This window comes from Manis javanica, chromosome 15, assembly GCF_040802235.1.
Source record: "Manis javanica isolate MJ-LG chromosome 15, MJ_LKY, whole genome shotgun sequence".
NCBI classification, from domain to species: domain Eukaryota; kingdom Metazoa; phylum Chordata; class Mammalia; order Pholidota; family Manidae; genus Manis; species Manis javanica.
Genome location: NC_133170.1, coordinates 19,085,789 through 19,098,354, shown reverse-complemented (window position 1 = coordinate 19,098,354; position 12,566 = coordinate 19,085,789). Strand labels below are relative to the sequence as shown.

Here is a 12,566-nt window from a genome sequence, read left to right as displayed (position 1 = left end):
CTGAAACCCCAGGCCATTCAGACTTCCTCCCCGCCTCACATAGCTCATGTTTAATCAAAACCTCCTAAATATCTTTCCCCCATCACCATCCCTTGAGCTCTACATTTCTTTTTTTTTTTTTGGTTTCTATATTTTTTTTATTAAGGTAGTATTGATATACAATCTTATGAAGGTTTCACATGAAAAACAATTTGGTTACTACATTCACCCGTATTATCAGGTCCCTCCCACACCCCATTGAAGTCACTGTCCATCCATCTGCATAGTAAGAGCCACAGAGTCACTACTTGTCTTCTCTGTGCCACACTGTCTTCCCCATGATCCCCCCTTATCCCATATGTACTAATCATAATACCCCTCAATCCCCTTCTCCCTCCCTCCCCTCCCTCCCTCCCCCACCCTTCCCCTTTGGTAAACCGCTAGTCCCTTCTTGGGAGTCTGAGTCTGATGCTGTTTTATTCTTTCAGTTTTGCTTCATTGTTACACTCCACAAATGAGGGAAATCATTTGGTACCTGTCTATCTCCGCCTGGCTTATTTCACTGTAGCTCTACATTTCTATGCTACTTCAGGTATCACGACCAGCCTTAACTAAAAAGGAAGCTTTTTTCAAGGTCCTTCTTGATGCCGGGGTTCTTGTTTGCGGAGCCGAAGAATGAGCTTCACAAAGTCAAGGTAGGAGAGCAAGGTACAGGCTTTTATTTAGAAATAAAGTGAGAGAATAAAGCTCTGGGCTCACACCAGGAGGGGACAAGAGAGCCTGTAGTGGAGCCTTGTCTAGGGGGTTTTATAGGCAGCTGACGATTTTTCAGAACATGAAAAAACTTACGGGTGTGAACTTGTTAAGTGGTCTCTGAATATTTAGAATTAACTTAACACAAGCAACTTCCTCTGATGATTTCTCCCTGAGATACCAGCATCTTGGTCTTGGGGGCACAGGAAACAAGGCCACCTGCTCAGCCCCCAAGGTGGGCTGAGGTATTGTTTGCTAAAGAGTAAGTTAAGAATTTCTAACTTCTTAACAACTTCTTGGGTATTAAAATGCAATCTTATCTTTAAGGTGGAATCCTTCCTGCCTTTTACTGTGTTGTTTATGCCTGGGCTTACTTGCTAAATTAGTTGCCCAGCATGCAAAATCACTTATCAGATCTGAAGAAGAAAGATAGCACATAGTAACACAAAGGCCTGGGCCTTTTAGTATGCTAAAGAGAACCTTACACATGATTATAAATGGTTAGCATAATAAAACATGTGCTACTCTTCCTTATCTGGGGAACATTAACTGATTTCACTGAAAAATAATTCTAGAGCTCAATGTTTAATATAGAGTTTTAGCAGGGGGTGTTTCCTTGCATGTAGTTACATTGTTCTGACTGCAAATATCTCGCCCTGCCCCCTCCAGAGGCCCTCACCCTACTCTGACTACATCCATGGTCCCTGTCTCACTCTGACTTTTAATCCATTTTTCATACTGTGCCAGAGTGACCTTTCTAAAATGCAAAACTTACTTTGTTTATCTGACTACCAAAAACTTTCAATGGCTTGTTTCCTTGCGATAAAATTCTTCAGTTTATACTCTTGGCCTTTATAATCTGGCTTCCACCTACCCATCCAGCTTCATCCACCACTCCATCATGCAATTTGTGATTGGAAACAATTACACATCAGTTTCCCACCTGCCATCACTGGGCCCAACCCTTCTGACTACATATGCTGTTTCCTCTGCCTGAGAGTTTTTCTCTTGGTAACCACCTAGCAATCTCAAAATTGCTATTTAAGACTCAGGAAGGAGGACCCTGTTTGCAGGGGCTGAGCTGCTCTACAAGCTCAATGTAACTTGTACGTATATCTTCTTTAGCTCGTATCACCTTATACAGTCTGCCCCTGCTCCTAGCCTATGAACCCCTTGAGGCCAAAGATTCAGCACCATGTGCCTGACCCACACAGAGAAGCAATAAATATTTGTGAAAAAAGGAAGGGAGACTTAGGAAGAGAAAAAAAAAGGGGGGGGAGAAAGAAATGGAGAAAGGAATGATATGTATTGCATTTGTTTCTCTGCCTAAGAAACATTGCACAGCTGCTCAGGTTAAAGACAAACTTAACATTCAGGTCATCAAAGAGGTGGGAGGAGGCCAGCCTGACTCAGGTTCTAGGTTAAGACTCAGTGGGTGGGTGTTAGATCATTTGCTAAGAGAGTGAACAGATGGGGAATAGCTCTGGGAGGCAATAACAAGTTTAGTTGTGGACATACTGAGTTTTAGTGGTTAAGATACTAGAAAGTTTAGATTAAATATTTATGTAGGGTTATCTGATGTCAGCATTCAAAACTGACTCAACATTTTATTGTTCTGACACAAAGATTGCCTATTGAATAGTACTAAGACTATAATCTTAATACTAGAGCATCATGGCACCTTGGCCCTAGGGGGCTGGCTGATTGGCGGGGACGTGGTAGGGTTTAGAAGCTGATACTGATTATGACCCTTAAAGAATGCTCCTGGGCAAGAAAGTTAGTTTACTTCTGCGTAAAATCATGACGATAATGGTGCCTTCTTTAAAAACGTTTAAATGGGAGTAATGACGTCAATAAACATAGGTAGGTGTAGAATACACTGTCAACAGACTCCCGGTGACAAACAATAGCCTAATTATTAATAAAGCTGGTTTGCCATAATTTGACAATTGTGGGCAGCATTCCCAGAAACTTCTCTTCCCAAATATAATCAACATGTTTTCCATTGACTTGGAATCACACATGCCATGGCCTCGGCCCTTCCCCTGCTTTTCTCACACATTCTTTTTCTACCTTCACATCCAATGAGTCTCGTAGCAAATGAGAGGGGATGGCTGACTGGAAAAAAGTAGCCACAAATCGCTGCAGCAGGGGCTGGCTCATAAACAGGAACTGTAAAACATCTAAGGAGGAAGCTGGGTAAGCCTTGTCAGTCTCTTCCCTTCTAGCCCCACCCATATGGCACGACTTTATCTGTTTCCTTTTCGAAAATTTAGCATTTCTCATCTTGCCCCCTAGCCTTCCTTCCCCTCACCTTCCATTTCAGCAGCCCGTTTGCTAGAAGCTGTGCCTTCCTCTCAATCTAAGCTGCCCGGGCTGTGTTTCCATGGCTGCTGTTGCTATCTTGTTTCCAGACCACAAATAATAAACTTCTGCAAATCTGTGCTTTTTTTTGACACTAGTGTGCCCCCATGCATGAAAAAAAAAAAAAACACCTTTACCCAGTTCTCGAGGGAATTTGACCATTGAAGTGTGCTAACAAGCGGACTGATTTAGCAAGAGCTTTGAGAAATAAGCCGAAGCTGAGCTTCTCACTCCACCCCTAACTGATGTCCTCCATGCCTCATTGCTTTTGCCATGGATCAACTCTCTCTGGTTGTCCCAGTACCATGTTAGTTTCTGATTTTCGTAAATCCTTTAATACTTTAACCATTATATTTTTCTAATTTTTGAAAAACACTTCCGTGTTGGGTGGTGGATGGTGTGAAAAGTATACTAGTGAAAAGATAGAAAAACAGTATGTGATTCTGACCCTAACCTACCTTTATACTAGCTCTGCAAAGGCAGGGCCCCCTTCCGCTCACCACTACCTGGGCAGCACTCTATCTAGCACATGTTTGTGATGCATCTAGGTGAATTGTGTTTGAGAAGCAAGTGGTGTTTATCAGAACATTCACAGAAGCTAGTCTAAAATAACAAGTCATTGTGTCTTCAGGTTCGGGGAAGGGGCCTACAGGATGGTTCGGTGGCCCAAGTGCTCCATGTGGGTATTTTCTCTGGCATTGTGAAAAGAAAAATGAGATTTAAACATTTTTAGTAGCAACATCCTCAAAATCAAAATCACTTGATAAATATTTGTTGAAGGAAAGGGAATGTTACTTAATAAAGACAGTGTTTTTCTCCCATAAGTAAAGACAGAGAAAGCTCTATCATTTTTCTATTTCTATGTAAAAACCCAAACACTCAAATTAAATATCTTTTATTTGTGTAGTCTGATGAATATTTTCTGAGTTTATTGTTTTCTGTTGAAAAAAAAAGTCCTAACCCTGTCTTAGAAATGGTAAAATAATCAGAAATGGTTTAAATCATTCTGTCCCATATTTGGAACCTAATTTTCCTAGCACCTTATTTATGATAGACCACATGGAGCACTTGGGCCACCGAACCATCCTGTAGGCCCCTTCCCCGAACCTGAAGACACAATGACTTGTTATGATAGAGTAAGTGGTTTTCAAACCTGAGCAATAAAATTTTGCCTAATATATTCAGTAAGTTACAGTAAAAGAAAGAAACGAGAATAAAGACAGAATGAGTGAAAATGTGAACAGTTAAAAATTAAGACAGCAACTTAATCTAGTCATATTGAGTTTAGCTGATGGTTCGCTGATCTGACCCTTGAATTGTTTTTCCCCTCTAAGCCCCCTGAATGTTCATTTGGCATTTTGCACTTCCATTTATTGAAGGGCTCTCAATGAATTGACCTCTAATTTTCTTAAATCATTTTTCAACTTGCTCTGACTCATCTGTCACTGAGAAAATAACTGATTCAAAAATTAACAATCTCTGGGCAAGAAAATCATAAGTAGGTGAATGGTTCAGCTCTTATTCCCAATAGAAATCAGAGTCCAGGACTCTTGCTGAAGGATTATTATTTTAGGGAGTGCTTCCAGGGACCAGGGATGGAAAAGTGGAGTAAAACAGGGAAGAAAAGCTAGTTCAAGGGTGCCTTCTGGGCTCTCCAAGGAGGGATGGAGGAGGAAGAAAGTGCCCACCTGCTCCCGCTCCACACAGGTTTCCCTATGAAGTGTTCGATCCCTGTCCCAGGTGGGCATGCACCCTGTGTTAACAGTTACGGTTTCAGAGACACTCTGAAGTAGAAAGCAAGGGATTCCTCAGATTACACCTGCAGGAAGCTGGACTAAAAGGCAGATGGGAGGCTGTGAGGGGAGATGCATAATGTGCCTGGTACACCAGGTAAGTAGCAAGGGATATCACTTAAAAAAAAACAAAACAGCTTCAAAGCAATGAAACACGAATGCAGAGAACTGCTGCAGAGTTTCTTGAATCTGGAATGATCCCTTTCTTCATTCCCAAGAAATGTACCTATTCTTCAGAGTTGCCAAAAGTCCTAGCAACAGAAAGTCAACTTTGCCATGTGCTGACTTAGCACTCTCAGCTCACTCCTCATCTAGCCCACTCTGTGTTTGGTCTACTGATTTAACTACAAGCTCCTGGAGAATCAGGGATGGCATCTCATATTTCATTGTATGGACTCCTTGGGCTTACCACAATGCTTAATTGATTATGTGGCTCCCAAACTTTCACACCAGCTGGGAAGGTTACACTTGAAGACAGATTTGTATTAAGTCTATAGTGTATTAATTCTTGATTCCTAATTGTGAATTAGAATTTTGGTATCTTAGATTTGCAAAGGTTGGTTTGAGTACCTCAGCACTATGTTATGTTGGGCTAGAATTGCATTTGCAAGGCCAACTGATAAATTTTAGAGCAAGCCTGTCTCTTTCAATCAAGAGATTTTCACAATTTCCCATTGGAAGATTATAACATGATATCTATTATTTATACAGACAGAGTTTCAAGTTTCAGACTAAAGTTCCCTCATAATTTCACTACCTCTATTAGTTTCATTTTTTAGCACATTGAGTAAATTCCTGTTTTGCAGTAGTACAAAGAAACTACATAATAACATTACTAATAAATTTCCTGGCTACATGTTAGAGCTAAATTTTCAAAAGACTGCAATATAAGTTGTAGGAGCAACTGGAACCTACTCCACTAAAAAAAAAATAAAGACGAAGTTTAGATGCATTTAAAAAACTTAAAATATTGAAAATCCTCTAAGATTCATTCCATTCTTGATGCTAAGTCCTTTGTCTTCGCAATAGCTAATGCTTTATAATTTAGAATCCAACACACCAAAAGATAATAGGTGACAAAAGTAAAGATAAAGCCTAAAGTAGTGTGAAAACAATTTCTGTTCTGCATGTCAGAGCAAAGTTCCAAGGTGGAGGTCATATGATTCATTGCTTACATATTATGACAAGTAAATCATTATGAAAAAGTTTTAACAAATGTTCTACTTCAATTGAAAGACTGAAGGCGGATCTGTTTTAATTTTCTTCTGGAGAAAGATTTTGATCTTTGTTATCAGATTCACATTTCCAGAAGGACCAGGAAATGAAGTTTAATAATAAAGATGAATGGGTGTTCTCCTAAAATTATTCTGGAACTTATTTTGTATACATTTTTATAAGCAAACTAATACAGAGAGTGCACTGAATTCTTTTGGGTCTGAAACACCAAGACAATGTGAATCAGCTGTAGGAAGGCTTAGTGAGGCTCAAAAAGATGGAAAAGAGTTGGGAAATTCTAAAGCAGGCATGGTTAATAAAATTCCATTTAGGAAAAAAACAATCAAGGTAATTTCAGTCAATCAGTTATAACCCAGGAAAATGACCTAGGACAATGCTCTCAGAGTTAAAGTATCAACTAAGATGGGCCTCATTTTCTGGTCCTTCTGGAAATGTGAATCACTTCTGGAAAGTGACCTAGGACACTGTTCTGAAACACCTGCTTTAACGTGCTCATGTGCACCGTAAATCTCTGAAATGTTGGGCCATGATTGAGGAAAAATTTATAACAAGTTATTACTTCATGGCACAGAGATGATCATCTGCCATCCTGGTTGCCTTATCAAGACATCCATGATGGCTTTCCAGAGAAAAGCAACTCCAGTAGCCAATAATAATGGCCACTCAATTACAGCCCCTACTGTATGCCAGTCACTGTGCCTCACAGCCACCTTATGAGACAGACATCATTTTAATACTTACTTTACAGGGGAGGTGACTGAGGCATAGAGAGACAACTGACTAAAGGTCACACAGTTAAGTATTTGGCCACAATTCCAACACAGGCAATCTGGCTCCGTGGTTTTTATTTTGGAAATATACTACCTAATACTAATACTTTCAAAAATTGTAGGATGGAACAGAAAGAATGAGCATGTAGGGCAGCCACTCCAGCGCGTTTGGAAATGAGAATGCTCTCAGAGTTAAAGTATCAACTAAGATGGGCCTCAGCTGAAGGTTTGCCAAGTTACCTTAAGGGGCCAGGAAAGTAAGCACCTCGACAACCCCATAAAGGTCTTAGCCTGTTTATAGAGCCAGTCCGTCAGTCTCAGGTGGCACGGAAAAGGCAGTGTTTCAGAGCCGGGGCCAGACATGCCTGGCAAGCACTGTCCAGTGGAGGGGACCCACAGGCTGGCTGACGTGTCCAGCCCTACCCGGGAAACAGATGAGACAGGCTTCCAGCCTGAAAATGCCTGATATTATCTATCTCCTGGAATTTGATTTCAAGAGTGTGCCTAAGAGCAGGCAACTTGAATATCTAGTTGCTAAAAATTAATAATTAGTATTTTGGTGAATAGACTTGTGTGTATATGGGGTGAATCAGCTTCATTGTATCTGATCAACTCTCGAACACTGGAAAGAACAAATTTCTGGAATCTAGCCCTGCAAATATGAGGGCCAGATTTGGAACCAGTTTTACCAAGGCACATACCACCTGGTAAGTCTCTTGGCAGCCAACTCATCTCCTTCCCTAATGATGTGTCTTCACTATACACACGGCTTAGGAAACTTTCACGAGACTTCCTAAAAATAGAGGGTTTTTCAGTCTGGAAAAATATAGCAACACTGTTATATGTCTGAAGTCCATAGTTTGAAAGCTATGGCTAGGATGTGTGTGTACTTGTTTGCCAATTCCTGGAAAAACGAAGCTACAAAGTAACCTTTAAAAATTAAATTGTTTTTGGATTAATAGGTGCAAGTGGGCACATAAAACTTCACTCTAGGAGAATGAAAATGGAATCCTTTTAGTATTCATTGGGTACTTGCTAAATACTGGCGAGCATTGCCCAGTGTTGTGTTTATTGGGAACTTGCTCAAGAGTCCTGAGCTGGGCACTTCAGAGAAAACATGAAAAGTGAGAGGTAGCAAAGGCCATGTTCTCTGCCCACAGGTTGTCGGCAGTTTCGTAGAAGGGTAAAACAAAGAGCCAAAAAGCCACGCTGGAAAACAGGTTAGAAGGGACGGAACTAAGGGGATAGAGATCGTATGTGTTGGACATAGTCAGCCATTCTTCATTGCCGTAAGTCTTTTCTAGATGGCTGGGCATCGTACTGTCAAGACCACTCCCAGCAAAAATGCCTTCAGTCTCGCCTTGACTCCCCCACCCAGCTGGCGGCGTACTACTAGGGGAACTCAGTTTAAGCAGCAGTTTCTTGCCAGGCGGTATCTTCTTGGATAAACCGTGCTCTATCTTCAGAAAAGCAATGCCTCCACCTCCTAATCAGGTTGCCCACTCTATCCACAGACATATTTAAAACAATCCCAACAATCCAGAACGGAGGGGAGGGGAGGAGAGGGGAGAACAAGCCCAGATAAGCAAGAAAGGTTTCGGCCAACATTCCCAACACCTTCAGGAGCACTCGCTAGCCGGCCCCAGGTGTGTCTGAGTGAACAGTCTCCTTGGGCTAAAAGGTGGCACTAAGCACCACAGTCCAGGCAAGGAACTGAATGTGCAGGTAAATCAGGAGTTAGGAGTAAATCAAGTACTGACTTGATTTACTTCTGACCCTAGAAGCCCAGGCAGGTTAAAAGACTGTAAGTATTTCAGGGTGGCCAGTGGGCAAGCTGAGAAGGCTAAGACCCTGGCATCTGGTCCCTCCTTGGAAAGGGGTAAGCTGTCCTGGACCCCACCCTCTTCTTACACAAGATCATCACAGAAAATGTATTACGAAATAAACCTAATCCTTCTTACTACGACTTTTGAAAATTTTTTAGTTTCATAGTTAATCTTGCTCTTACTCATTGGGAATGAAAGTGACAAACCCAAAGCTTTTTTTTTTTTTTGAGGCAGAGGGGTGCAGATAAGTATCAATTCTCATAGGCATAAAACCTGCTTACGGAGAGGGGGGTAGTTAGGTAAATGCCCTTTGGCATTTCAGCTCTGCCTTTACTTGCAAATTTTTCTCCCTGCCCTCATTTGCAAAATTATCTTTATGCAAATTACCGAATATCTCTCAATTTCAAATTCGCTCACCTGTAGAATGGGGATAATAATCGTATTTCGGATTATTGTGGGCACTGTATGAAGAAACCTAAAGCCCGTAGCGCACCGCCGAGCGGGCATAAAATGGACAGTAACCTGGCTGCATTTATCATTCGAAACCAAAGTCATTATCAATTAAGAAAAAAGAAGCGGCAGCCTGGAGTCCTTCCTCCCTATGATGAGAATGAATATATTTAGATGCCCTTTGGCAGGCGCTTCGAGGACCAGCCGAGGCTCAGCCAGCCAAGGGCGGTGCAGGAGCGAACGGAGTCGGCTGGGAACTCCGGCCAACACTTTCTAAGTTACAGAAGCGCCCCGCGCGCCGGACGGCGGCGAGCGCGCTGGGCGGGAGCGGCGGCGCGCGGCCCCGGGGACCTGCGGCGGGGCGCACGGCTCACCTGCGCGGCTCGGCGGCGCGGCGGCGGCCAGAAGCAGCAGGAGCGGCGGCAGGAGCGACGCGGGCGGCCCGGGGCGTCCGGCCCGGCGGAGAGACATGGCTGCGCGGCCGCGACCTCCCCGGCTGGACGGGGCGGCGCGCCGGCGGGGGCAGCGGCCGAGGGAGCAGCTCCGGGCCGGCAGCGGGGCGCCGCGTCTCGGGCTGGGGAGTCCCGAACTTCCCGCTCTCCTGAGCCCGGCCGGCTCGCAGCTTTTAGGGGCGAGGGAGCCTCACGTGGCCGCGGGCTGGGCGGGTCCTGCCTGGCCCTCCGGCGCCGCGCGGGCCGGGCCGGGAAGGTCCCCAGCTGCCTCCAGGGACGGCCCCGGGGAGGAGGCGCCCTGGGCGCCGGTGCGCTGGACGCCCTGCCTCACGCCGCCCAGCCGCTGCGCCCCTCCGGAGAGGCCTTGGCGGCGGCCTTCACCCTCAGTAACCGGCGCCCCGCCATCCCGGGCTGTTGGACTTGAATCGCCCGAGACGTCTGACCTTCGCTTTTCTCTTCATTGGCTGGAGCCACCGCGGGAGGCTGATTCAGACGCGACTGAAACTAGATACACCCCTGAGCGCCTGGGCAGTCCCCGTTTCTGTGCAGGGTCAGTCGCCGTTGTGAAGTAGGCAAAACTGTGCCTCGGGGGACATTGTGAAGTTGGCGAAGGGTGCCCTAGGTGAAGTAGGCATTTTATTCGCTCATTAAGCATTTACTGAACCCCTCTTGTGTGCCAGGTACCAGTGATGTAAAGACAGTGAAGAGCAGCCCTACCACAGGCGACAAGGGACAAAGCCACAGAAACAGGTACTTAGAAGTTGTCATGATTGTGTAGTGGAGCCATGCTTATGAAGGTACGGTAAGCAAGCCCCGGACAGGGACAAGCCACCACACAGCTGGGGGCGCAGGCACCCCACTCTCTCTTGGTCTTTCTTCAAAGCTTAACGGAGGTGTCAAGGGGAGATGGGAAGAGAAGGCAAGAGGCACTTTTCCTAGAAGGGAAATACATTTGTAATTGTCAAGGAAGACAGAACAATTACATCAGATCTCTGCAAACTGTCAAACATAATCCTATGTCATAATTTCATTTGGTGACAGCACCTATCCTAGCGCCTGGATGATACCTTTTAATGAACAGAGGAATTGAGGACGTTGTAAAAACTACATATGTGTCTTCAAGTTAAAAAATTAAAGTGAAGGAAAATGATGAGCATTTTGATTGTGCCATGTGGGGAAGAGAACTACATTAGGACATTCAAGGAAGGGTATCCCCCAAATATTTCGGTCATGCTATGCTCTACCACCCTGCTTCACCTTACTAACGCTTTCAGTCCAGGCAGCCAAGCATTGGGACACCATCATGTATGTAGGAATGCCTAGTGTGAACTCCCAGGCACTCATTCACCTCTTATTTAGTCACCAAATGTTTGTTGACTTCCATGTTCCAGGCATAGAGCAGAAACGGGATGGACAAGGTCCCTGCCCTCACAGAGTTGGCCTGCTAGTGGGGGAAACAAATTCTACATAGAAACACAGTCTTTGGCTCAGGGTTCTGTAACCTCAGCACTGGAACATTCGGGACCATATAAATCTTTGCCGTAGGGTGTTGTCCTATGCATCTCCTGGCCTTTTATCTTAGATGCTGGGTATCATCCCCCACCACCCCAACCAGCCACCCAAGTGTGATTATCAAAAATATCTTCAGATATTTCCTAAGGGGAAAGATTGCCCTGAGTTGAGAATCACTAAATTCAATGATGGTAACTCTTGCCTTTTTAAAATTGTACAGGGTTATGTATCTGGGAGGGAAATGAGCAGTAAAACCCTATTTTTAAGCTTGAGGGGTGGGGGACCAAAGAAGATGTTGACTGAAATGCTTTTATTGCTTCTGGAGTAGACATGTGGTGGTTTGGGGCACTTACCCCCATTACCCTATTCCTCGTACTAGTCTTTTATGAATCCAGACTTTCCTGGTTCAGACTTTTCAGGGAGCAAGGGAGAGGCTATGTTTCCACGAAGACCCACAATAATAGTTTCATTGAATTGGAATTTGAAATAGCTGCCTGCTCCTTATTGGGCTTATCTGAAAAAAAAATGGGCAAGAATTAGATGATAGTGTGGGTTAGAGTGAGGAGCCTGCCTCTCCAGTGGATTAGCAGGCTGCGGAGCACAGGGAGTGCCTGCTGCCTGGATTGAGAAAGTGCTGTCACCTCTCCTAGGCAGCCCTGTCAGGGGCCCCGGCCCCCATCTCAGTGGGCAAGGAACTCCAGCCAGCTGGGATGCAGGCCCAAATCTAGAGTTAAATACTCAGTTGTAGAAACAGATACAGGGGCCTCTGTCTTTATCCTTGCTGTGACATATATGTGGTGGTTTCAAAACTGTGCAGTTCCTGAATGAAATGAATGGAGTGTAAAAATGTTCCTTTGCCAAAAGGTATAATTAACTTAGCACTCACTTATCCACTGATGGTAGAAATTTTACAAAGCCAGATTTAAGGTTAGTGTCATTTGGGCTAAATCCTTAGCACCCTCACCTGCTGGGTATCTGTCCCCCTTTCGTTGAGGTTGGTCTTAGTCTCAGGGGGCTTAGGTATTGACCTGATATTGGATACGGGGCATCATCTACTCTGACAGTCATCCTGTTGGCTTGCGCGGCCTCTACTGAGATGTAGTTTCTCTCTCTGGTCCTTTATCTGTGGCTTTTGGTCTTGGATCTAGATTCTTATATACTTTGTGTATTAATTAGGGTAATGCTGGCTACTTGACAAATAAATTCCAAACATTCAAAGAGTTAATGCAACCGAACTTTATGGCTCATATACCAGTTCAGTGTGGGAGTCCTTAATTGGTTGGGTGGCTTTCCTTCAAGTGGAAATTTAGGAGCCCAGCTTCCTTTCATCTTGTGGTTCCACCATTCCCTGAGGCAGAGGTTCCCCAAATCTCTTGGTTGGTAGTGCCCTTACAGTCCCAGTTATATATTCTTGGGTCTGTAGATGGAAAG

General features: G+C 44.3%; 1 protein-coding gene and 1 long non-coding RNA gene across 3 annotated transcripts in view; one reads left to right on the top strand and one right to left on the bottom strand.

Moving 5' to 3' along the window:
• Window positions 1–9,785, bottom strand: part of PLBD1 (phospholipase B domain containing 1) — a 53,206-nt gene extending 43,421 nt beyond the window's left edge. The window contains exon 1 of one of the 2 annotated variants that reach the window (XM_037023063.2): window positions 9,546–9,785. In XM_037023063.2, coding sequence (XP_036878958.1) covers window positions 9,546–9,642 — 97 coding nt within the window. In that variant the 5' untranslated portion in view covers window positions 9,643–9,785. The remainder of the gene's footprint in view (window positions 1–9,545) is intronic. The other variant, XM_073222364.1, reaches the window with a different exon arrangement.
• A 190-nt stretch (window positions 9,786–9,975) lies between these two features.
• LOC118973318 (uncharacterized) lies at window positions 9,976–12,355 on the top strand. Its single transcript, XR_005062587.2, has 2 exons — window positions 9,976–10,173; window positions 10,304–12,355. It is a non-coding gene; the product is annotated as an uncharacterized lncRNA (long non-coding RNA).
• The last annotated feature ends 211 nt before the right edge of the window (window positions 12,356–12,566 follow it).